General features: G+C 47.4%; 1 protein-coding gene across 1 annotated transcript; it reads right to left on the bottom strand.

Moving 5' to 3' along the window:
• Window positions 1-590: 590 nt before the first annotated feature.
• LOC121834271 lies at window positions 591-6,869 on the bottom strand. Its single transcript, XM_042288026.1, has 4 exons — window positions 6,744-6,869; window positions 6,462-6,589; window positions 2,564-2,608; window positions 591-936 (listed from the first exon to the last, which is right to left on the bottom strand). The coding sequence occupies exons 2-4, from the start codon at window positions 6,580-6,582 to the stop codon at window positions 857-859; spliced, it is 246 nt and encodes an 81-aa protein (XP_042143960.1). The 5' UTR covers window positions 6,583-6,589; window positions 6,744-6,869; the 3' UTR covers window positions 591-856.
• Between the last annotated feature and the right edge of the window lie 4,037 nt (window positions 6,870-10,906).

Raw genomic sequence — 10,906 nt, forward strand, 5'->3', positions numbered from 1 at the left:
GCCCCCCCTTTCATCTGCTGCTGTGTACAAAATGGGTCGAGCCCTGGGAATAAGCTGCTCATTGCTCCCCGACCAAAAAAGAATGATTTCGCCTCGGATGCATTCAATCTGACTGCGGTCACTTCATTTCAGGAGGTTAAAAGAAGTTACAGAAGGAAGGGGGTTTATTCAATGAAAAGGGAAGGAAGAGATGCTGAGTGACTTAACAGCAAGGGGTCAATCTGACAAAACATTTGGCATATGGCAACATTGGTTCAGTGTAGTAAAGGCATTAAGCTAGTGAGGTACCAACACCGCTAACCTGGGGTCGTGCATTCGTCACTGCTTTTTGTTCTTGTCTCTCGTTTCAAAATATGAAATACGAAATAGATTATCATTACTAATTATAACACTTCGGTGATTGCTTAAATGCATGGCGGTACAATGTTCATCCAGATCAAAACGGGTAGGGGCAGGGATCGACGCCAAGACCTTTGGGTTCTGTACCACAAGCTTTTGCTCGCACACTTTGGGAAGGGCATTTTTTTTTACCCCATGGGATATGCCCCCCAAAAAAGCAAAACGTGGGCATGCTCCACATAACAGAGAAGTTCAAAAAGTTATTTTTCTCACTCTTTATTTAGACCAGTGTTTTATACACAGGTAGACAAACTCTGCAAAAAAGCACCAATGTCACATTTGTGCTAATACTACTTTACAAGCACACATGGGGGTCCGGGTATGACATTCACAGTGCCCGACATGAGAGCTGCATGCTCCACGTTTCCTAGATCACGTCAGCCTTCGTGAACTCCCCGTCAGGAAATGCCCAGTTGTTTCTGTACAGCCGATTGAGGCCCCTGTTCTCTGGCAGGTACTACTCGTTCACTCCCCAGGTACTGTAGTCGTAGGTACGGACCTTGCTGTCCCCCAGTATCTCTCCAGTCTTGTAGTACACTGAAACAATATGCATGCACGTGCAAAACAATGATTTGCTTCTACACCCGTATCATTGAGACCAATTCAGGTGTCGGAAAATTTAATATCGCGTGGATAAGGGGCCTGTTCAAGAGGCTTTCTCGAGTGATCATTTTGTGAGGAAGCATATAGACCGATACAGTTCTGCAAAATGATAGGTATGCACATAAAATAAAACAATATGTATGCATTTGCAAAACAATCACTTGCCGCTAGCCCCGTGCTGCTGGGACCTACCCAGATGGAATAAAATGTAATGTCACATGGATTTGAAATTTCTCTAGAGGCTTTCTCATGTAATCATTTACGAAATAGCACACAAACTGATACAAATCTGCGAATTCATTTCACACACGAAGGGGGCAGTGCAACTATTTTAAAGGGCTACCACAAGGAAATTTTGGCGCTTATTTTTTGGTCCATGTGTTCAAGGGGGCAGTATCTCATCGAACACACCAATATCTTGTTAAAAAAGTCACAAAAAGGAATTTTAAAACCAATTAAACGATTAGCAAAGAGCATCTCGTAGATGTCGCTAACGCCCGTCTAGGACCCTATCTTTGAACACGACGGGTATATTTCGAATTTCGCTGAAGTGCCCCTTTAATGTTTAAATATCTTTAAGTTTGTATTTTCTTTTATATTGTTTATAATGGCCCGAGTGAGAAAAGAAGTGCCACATTCCCCCGCCCCCCCTGAAAAAAATTAAAAAATTAATTATTTGCCCATTTGCAGCCACGTGTGGCAGTTACGAGAAATACAATGTCACGTGACTGGAGTACACGTGGAAGTCAACAAAACCTCTTCCCCTCTGCTGCTACACTCGCCATCAGCCCCGTGGCGAACCGTCTTTCGTCTTAATCGCTCACCACGACCTTCAGCGATGGTAACCCCTGAGAAGTCAACCATCGCAGAGGGAGTGGCCGAGGGCTGGGAGTGGCCACCATGCTGTCACTCGAAAGGCAGCGTAAACATTAAGAAGCACTTCGACCTTTGTTTTTTGTTTTGTTTTTTAATAATTGCTAGCGTACACAAAAAAAAAGTTGTTTTCATTTCTTTATTTTTAAGGTGACACAGATTAATTCCCAGAGTTAATTGGCCAAATTCTAAAAATAGTTACACCGCCCTTTTATTTCCAGGGGGTTAATCTTTGTAACCTTTTTGGAACTTGTGCACTGAAATCAAAATAGCTGGGTTCTTGAAATGGTTTGAAGCTTGAATCCCAAGTAGTCGTTCTACCAAGGAAGGATGGTATGTGGTAAGGCATGCAGAATTAACTAGAACTGGAAACAACTAGCTGATTGTCTTGGGTGGCATGCAACAGCTGCTTCAGTCCATGGTGATGGGGAGAATTATGTTAACTATCTTCAAATTACATTGTAGCATTTCTGCCACTCATTAAAGCTATTCAAAGTTTAGCCCGTCAGTCGATTGCTTTAAGCTTCTTATAGTTGTGTCAGTACTATTTTGAATCTGCAACATGCACAATTTAGGTTTAGGAACCAAATTGGAAGAAGCTTTTCCTGGCATGCCAACCTTAGCACAAAAGAAAAGCTGTTAGTGAACAAGTAGTTGTGGCCACTGCCACAAATGCAATTCAACTCACATTCCAATCCAGGCTTGAAATTCTGGTACATCCAGTATCTGTACTCTGAAAGTGTGACAAAGGTGTGGTTAGCTTTACAGGCCATGAAATCATTCAAAACAATCTTTCAGGGGCATAGCATCATTCGAATGGGAATCATTGTCGCACTTCTAGGATGTGATATGATGTACAGTCGGGGACAAAAGTTTCCAAACCACAGGATATGCACTGCTGAGCACCCCAATGGCACGACGCCTGCTCATTTTTTTTTTTAATTTGCTTTTTGTTTCTGGCACTTTTCAAATGCGTTAGAGTTAGCAAATCTGAAGAAGGGTCGGCGGCGAAGGCTCCTTCTATAAGAGAATATTATCCGTGGTACACATCGCATCATAGTAAATGATCGAACAGAGGGTTAGATTGTGACGAGTTTAATCACATAAGAAACAGCATATGCACCCACAAGGTCACCTTTGCAACTGAACTGCCTAATGACCAGTAAAATTAACATTCACTGCAATGACTTGCTTCCAGCATTGTGGCAGAGACTCGCAGAGGCAAGCCACCGGCTCAGGTTACGCAGGAGGTCTCCCAATCGACTCTTATTGCCACCCACAGAGCATTGGTCATGCAACCGGCCTCTTGTGCACAAAAATGACTTTCAACAACTCATTACAAGTATTGCTTATCGCTATTATCCAGCTGGTCGCCAGCCTCTACATTGGCATCTTTAGAGTTTTTGTGTTCAGCAAGCCGCCAGGGAGTGAGCTTGCAAACCAGTGTGCAAACATCTTTTTTATACTTCTCCACCTGAGTTGAGCTCACAAATAAATCGACATGAAACTTCTTCCAAAACGACATTCGCGTGCTCTATTTCAGGTATGTACAGCCTTCAGATTTTTTAACTCTCGCACGAACGCCAATCGGCCGGTAGATCAGCGCCCTATCGCGGCGTGAAACAGCCAAGTCAGCGAGGCTATAGTTGGTTACAAGTAAAGAAGGTAGAAGAAGCTCCTCCCACAAGCGTGATGCACCCGTTTCAAATCTCTCCGCAGTCGAAAGAATAGTTCACTGGAAACGCGCATTGTTCCGCTTCAATGGATAGATATTGGCTACAGAGTGATGCCAACTTGTCTCTGACCCCCACATTTTAAAAAGCGACCTTTCTATTCATCGGAGAGAGAACCGAGCCCCTGAGAGCAGCCTTTGTATCCTTCGGAGGTGGAACCTAATCCCCGAAAGTCGTATTTGTCTCCATTAGAGGGAGAAAACTCTAATCTCCCTCTCGTGGCTTCCACAACGCTAAGTCAAAGTCGAAAAATAAGGCAAATATTTACAGGAAGGCAAGACACCCCTCCCGCATTGGCCGCGACATCACGGGAACGGATGCGGCGGAGGGATATATGAATCACTTTGAGGGGCATTTGCCGCTACCCTCTTTACCTGTAACTTACTACAGATGATTCGCAAGTGACGTCACGATAGGGAAGAACGGGGCCCCGCACCATGCTGGCAGTTGAGTTCACAACGCGCGGATGCGCTTACTAAAGCGTAGGATGCCGCTAACTGCCTGGACATGCACTGACATGCACCATAATTTCAACAAAGGTACCTAGTTGTGTTACATGTGAACTTGGAACAAACGTGCGGAGCTTACAATGATGACATTTAGCCAGTACGTGCAAAAATTGTCGGCGTTGGTGCGATCGCGCTACGAGCAGAAAGTATCCATATGCCGCCGACGAAGTTTAAAAAAAAAAACTGTCGTGTCACAAAACAAAAATCTGTATTGCGAGCTTTAAAAATATGGGCAGTTCTAGGAGTCCCTTGTAGAAAAATTGTTATGATATTGGGAAATACTGGTAAACAATTCGCAAGGTTATGATCACAATCTAGACCCTGAGACAGGGACAAATCAAATAACGGAGAGTTTATTATAGGACGTTTCCTAACCGGCTCGCCTGCATACTTTTGCTCTTTGTAAAGGTTAAGGTCTCGCGGACGGCACAAACCGATGCCCCGGTGGCGGCGTCTCGGCGAGTTTGCACACGGGGGGCCGCCGCCGACCGATCGCCGTTGGGCCGGGCTCGCTTTGCGACAATCGCCCATACTCAGCCAGGAGCCCCGAAGGTGCGCTCGAAGCGTGACAACGGCGATACGTAACGAAAGGCGAAGGCCATCTACACCACGAACGGGCAACAGCCGGTGCAAAGATGTGCTTGAACGTAAACAACGGTAGAAAAGGGCCGTCGCTCGCCGTTATGAAATGCGTCCCGCAAACTCGGTGATCCGCGGCCGCATCCCTTTCCTGCCGCTTGTACTTTCTCTAACTTGACGGCTACCCTGTCTCGCGGGGCATGCGTCGAAACAATCGTTGGGATACATAGTAATTGCTATAGCCAAGCGCGGCGCAGTTTACCATTGCTCTCGCTGCGAAGGGCCGTCGAGTCAACCACCACCATGGTGGATACCGGTGTTCGACGTCGTCATGTCGCTGACCTGCTCCGTCACGCCGCGATAAAGCGCTAATCTACCGGCCGGCTAGCGTTCGCGTAATATTGTAAGAGTAAAGCTATACGCACTTCGAAGCGCCCTTCAGACGGAATGGCTATACGCACTCCGCTAAACTCATATAAAACAAATGGTCACAACGAGTTTCCTGAGCGATGGCATAGCGTAGCGGTTAAGGTGTCCGCTTTATACGCAAGTGGACGCAGGTTCGATCTCCGGTGAGCCTACTTTTTTTTTCTTTTTTTCTCGAACATTTTGTTTTGTCGAGGTGTTTGATATTCACATTTCTTTTTTGCATGAACACTAAAAAAACCCGGATGTTGTCGACGAAATTTCGCAGAACTAAATGGTATGGGACTCCCTTTCCGGAGGTGCGATCGGGGCCGGCGGAGCTTGGGTGGACGCCGCGAAGCGGCGTGTACTGGTTAAGTTTTGTAATTAGCAGCCGCATACGGTCGCCGCGAAGCGGCATGGACGCAGGCGGGGGGCTCTGTTAACGAGCTCCCCAGTGATACCCGCGCCGATCGAAAAGGGTGGCCTACGCGGCATGAGCTCTCCACGGAGTGCGTATACATGCCTTGCACGTGACGTCATACGGCACCGTGTCAGCTGCCATCGCTCCGTACCAGGTTCCTGTACGGAGCCTTCTGCGGCATACATTTGGCACCATCGAATCTGCACTTCTTGGCAAGCCTTGACCAGAAAAACAAATTCAATGGTATCAAATGTAGGCTGCAAAATTTACGGGCACAGGAGAACGGTACGGAGCAATGGCGGCTGATGTGACGTCAATGCAAGCCATGTATAGACATTCCGTCCGAAGTGCACTCCGGAGTGCGTATAGACCTTTTCTGCAAGTGCGCCGCCATCTTGAATTGACGTCACTTCCAGTATGGGCGAAAACATTGCTTTGCCTTTGCCACGCCAATAGAAGGCATTAGTATATAAGCGTAACCGTCACGCTTTCTCGTCTTGCCTCCCCTTTATTTTTTTACCATTTGCATGTTGAAACGTTTTAGTATTTTTTCGTCGCCCATACCGGATATGCCTGTTAGATGGCTGGGGACGAGAGTACACAGAAAAGGTCTATAGCTTTACTCATATTGTAAAAAAAAAAAAAAAAAAAACCGGAGGCTGTGCTATTGCAGCCAATATGAGCTGAAACGCCGCTCCACGCATTGCGTGCGGTATTATCACAGCTGTATGTCACATTTTTCTCGAAAGGGATGCACGCCGACGCCAAGACAACTCCCTTCAGGCACTCGGTGCGCCACTCTAAAAAATAATATGAACCAACTAAACCCAATCAAAGTTTCATTACAAACAAAACTGCCCCCCGCCCCCCCCCCCCCCCCCCCCCCCCCAAAAAAAAAAAAAAGAAAGAAAGAAAGAACTGGCCAGTTTGTTGCACCTTGCGAGTGGTTCAGCCGTCGGTAGTAGAAGTAGCTCACGCCGAAGGCTGCCGTTTCTGCGATCGCAGCGGCAATGACGATCGGTCCCCAGACGCTTCGGCGTAGTGCGGGTTTACGCATGATTGACCTACAAAACGGAAAAATCAAATGGAGATGAATTTTCGTTTCCGTCAGATGGTAGACCACCGGATGAAACTTGCACGTTACTCAACAAGCTTGAGGTCACGCACATTAAACTGTTCGAATTTTGAATATTGCCAAAGTTACGAATTGTAACTTACCTAAAGGAACAGCGAATACTGAAAAATCAATCAAGCGCACTGCGTTGCCCAGCTAAAACTATTAAATTAGGCAGAAATAATAGATCACGAGCAGACAAACGTGGGAGCCGCCATTCTAACTGGATTGGCCAATGGATTCGACATATGAGGACGCAAAGACGCCCCAGAGGTTTCGTTTTTAAAAAGTTGAGAAATGGAAGGTGATATTGTGCATTCTTTCAAGATTTTTGCTTTCTGATATTTTGTTAGATACATTGAGCTGTAAACATATAAAAGGGTACCCGGGAAATAGCGAAAAGCCGTAATCATAGAGTTATTATACTGTACGCTAGAGGTTCAAGTGGCGCTAGTGTGCTGACGCAAATTGAAGCAGACAGCAACCAGTCGAAATTTCACTTCCGGTAATGCACTTCTATGGAAAAAAAGTGAGTGCGTTTTCCCCCTGCGCTCGATCATAAGAGCAAATATCCCAAATAATTCGTACGTACTAGGTAGCTTGGAACATTTCTCAGTCAGACTGACGAAATAATTGGTCAGTTACGGTGTTTTTCTTTCAAATTCATCGCATTAAAAACAGTGCTAAAACGGCGTCGCAGGTGTATTTATGTGCACTGTCGGACACTGTTAAGGCGCATTCACACAGCGGAAAGACGCGCGTCGTGGGGGAAATTTTTTGCTTATTTTTGTATTGAAAAAAGTCGCGCGCCGAGGAGGACGACGCAGGGAGACGACGCCTCGGAACCCAATTTCTCCCTCGACGCGCGCGCTTGAGCCAATGAGCGAGCGTCCGGACGTGACGTACGCCCTTTTCCGGTTAGGACATGTTTTCGCTGTTTTTTTAATTTTCGACTCACCATGAAGGCGAAAAGACACAGAGCTCGGGGGATTCGTGCACTCGCCAAACGTGGCTGGAAGCATTTCAGCGTGGAAAGAGGCAAGCCGATTGGAACATCTGACTGTGAGCAGTGTTTTATGTGCGTGTACGACGCCGTGAAGCTACTCTTTATCGTTTGCGCGAGGCTGCCGCGAAAGCTGCCATCGAAGTTCGCGGTGTGTTCCGACCTCCGACTGTGCGAGAGCGATCACTCCCGATGTGTTGTGTAGTTTTGTGTACACCCATCACTACGGAATACAACAGTCCTCCATCGAAAACACTCTCGCGCAGGCTGCGTGCAGTGTTAAATGTACGGACGCGAAGGCTCTGGGACGCGCCGGCATAGCACCGTGCTTTGTTTGCACAAAAACGCGGCAAAAGAGCACCTGAAGCTGCCCGTTCGAGTCCTTGCCTTTCGCCAATAAACGTATATATAATCATCACCGTTGTCCATTCAGTGAAGACGGTTGTCTCCCACCGCATATGCAATCGCGAAGGCAAGGCAACAACAATCGTGCGAAGCAGACGAATAAAAAAATTCCGTGCTCTCTCGACAAACGTGAGATTCCCCGAGACGACGCCGCCGTCGGGTGGCCCTGTGTGACTGCTTCGTATTTTACGACGCCGGCGTCGACGTCGACCGCAACGCGCGTTTTTCGCTCAGTGTGAATGCGCCTTTAGCACGAACACGACGTCGGCGCTTTTCAGCGTGGGGGATATAGACCGTTTTACTGAAAGAGGGCGAGAGAGAAAAGGGGAAAGGGCTACCGGCGCTTTCCCCCTTTCTGATTGTGTAGAAAGAGTGAAAGTCCCGGATGAGAGGCTTCGCCGGTGTTGGGTGTGTGTCTGCTGTGCCCGAACTTCGTTCGCGATTTCTTTCCTGTTTTAAACTCGCAAACTTAATTAGAGCCAGAGGCTTTGATGGCAACAGTCCCCCGGTCATCGGGACACCATTGCTGCGTCATAGGGTGCAGGAATAAAAACAGAAAGCATAGAATACTGTCCGAGGACATATGTAGCTTGCAAGGAACCCGGCAAGGCGAGAGCGGCTGCAATGTCTTTCAGCTCCATCGCTTTCCACATGACCCCTGTCTCCGGCGGCAGTGGATTGCGTCCGTAAACCGAAAAGGCGTTTGCTCAACGCCATCCTCTCGACTTCGCTCGGAACATTTCGTGAATGGAGCGCGCACCGAACGTTGTACCGCCGATGAACATGGGGTACGCTCGCAATGTGCGGGCGAGTTTTCTCATGATAACTGCTTTTTCAGCTTGTAAAATTTCGTAAATGAATTTATCTTAATAGTGATAATTTGCAGTGCTGACTGACTCGATTTTATCATCTACAACACTTAGTTAAAGGCTCATTTCCGCCGCCGGGTGAGGCTGGAAATTGTTGAAAACGTAGTTCTATTGTTTGTTTGTTTGTTTTTTTAACCGCGATCTCCTGCGCGATACCAGAGAGCCGACAAAAGTGCTCCTTGAAGTGCCGCTGGTGGGTTTCCGTTGACAAAGGCGCTTTGAGGCGCTTGATAGTCGCTGCAGGAACGTCTCGTGTTGTGATCTGCGTTTTCGAGCCCAGTGTGCACGTTTCTTTGTTTAAGTCATGGCATCCGCCAGTGTGGCGACGGGGGGAGCAGCGGCAGCGAACGTGACAGCGATAGAAATTGGAGACGTGTACTTAAAATATTGCATCGAATAGTAAAATAATTCGTAGCTGCTTCGAGGCTTTCTGCGGTTCGATAAAAGTACATCTAGAGCGTCTTTGTCGTTCATTCGCAAGGAGATATAAGAACAGGGACACGAAGATAAAAACAGCACAGCAAGACGATATGTAGGAGCTCCGGGCGTTTACAAAGTTAATTGAGGTTCCCGTTTCGTGTATCGCTTGTTGATTACAACTATACGTTGAAATAGGTCCATTGCAAGCAAGAATGTATAATTGGTTCATCATTTCCAGTCATGCGGAAAGCAATGGAGCTTAAAAACATTCCAGCCGTACTTGCCTTGCCGGATTCCATGCAAGCTACATAGGTCCTCGGACAGTATTCAACGCTTTCTATCGTTATTCGTGCACCTTACCATCCAGCAATGGTGTCCCGATGACCGGGGGACTGTCGCCATCGAAGACCATGGCTCTAATTAAGTTTGGGAGTTTGAAACGTAGAAGAAAGCGCGAACGAAGTTGGGGCACTGCAGACGCCCAACACCGGCCAAGCCTCTCATCCGGGACTTTCACTTTTTCTACACAATCAGAAAGGGGGAAAGCGCCGGTAGCCCTTTCTCCTTTACTCTCTCGCTCTCAAAATGGCGCTACCCACGATAAAACGGTCTATAGACCAGTGTCCGCGCCACTGATCTCAATGACAATTGCTGGATCGCGCTTGCCGCTCCCGCAAGTGAAGCCACCGGGCGTCACTCGCTTGGGATACGATTTGCCGTTTTTGCTAGCCTTTGCTGCGGTTTTCCAGCGTGCTGACGACACGTTTTCTACTCGTTCGTCGTCATTCGCCGAAGAAGTTTTTTGAAGACTCTGTGTATTGTTGAGACTTTCCGTTGTGAACACGTGGAAAATTTTACGAAAGTGCAGTGTCGCAGGAAAAAGGCACAACGCGTCGAAGGGAAGGGCTGGCGGCGTGTTCAAAGCATCCTTGGCACGCCGAAGTGCCGTGTCTCTGTGCCTTCGCGCGCTTGGATATCGACCAAGAACCGACGCCGTGTGAATGTGTTTAGCGAGTGCAATGTGCGTGAAGCCGTATCAAAAGGTACAACTCGTCGAAAACGTGTCGCCGGTGTCGCGGCGTGATCAAAGCTTCCTTGGCACGCCGAGTGATGCATCTTTGTGCCTTCGCACGCTTGGATACCGGTCAAGAATTGACGCCGCGCCAAAGTTCTGAACGTGTGTCGCGCGTAGATGCCTTTAGATCATTTATATATATCGGCCACGGAGTTCTGGATCGTCCAGCTGTTCCGGTGAGTTGCTATCAATAAAAGGGGGAGATCTGTACGTATTCTTATGTACTATATTAACCATGGCTATGTCCCAAATCTACTCTAATAGATTCCGTGGGAGCACGAATAGGGCAACGTTGTACGTGGAGCCAGGGGGGTTTTCGAAAGCAAAAGTACAAGACGGCGAGAATGAAAATCTTTGAAGCGCGGCCGATATGGTCGTGTGCAATCTGTTGACCAATTACAATTAGGCGAGCCGCGCTCAAACGTCAAATGCAATTAAGTAGGTTGATAATAAGCCAGCACTGATCGGTGATGAGGAGCTGTTGTGCACGGTATT

The sequence above is a fragment of the Ixodes scapularis genome, unplaced genomic scaffold (genome assembly GCF_016920785.2).
Source record: "Ixodes scapularis isolate PalLabHiFi unplaced genomic scaffold, ASM1692078v2 ptg000890l_1___fragment_4___debris__unscaffolded, whole genome shotgun sequence".
In the NCBI taxonomy this organism is placed as follows: domain Eukaryota; kingdom Metazoa; phylum Arthropoda; class Arachnida; order Ixodida; family Ixodidae; genus Ixodes; species Ixodes scapularis.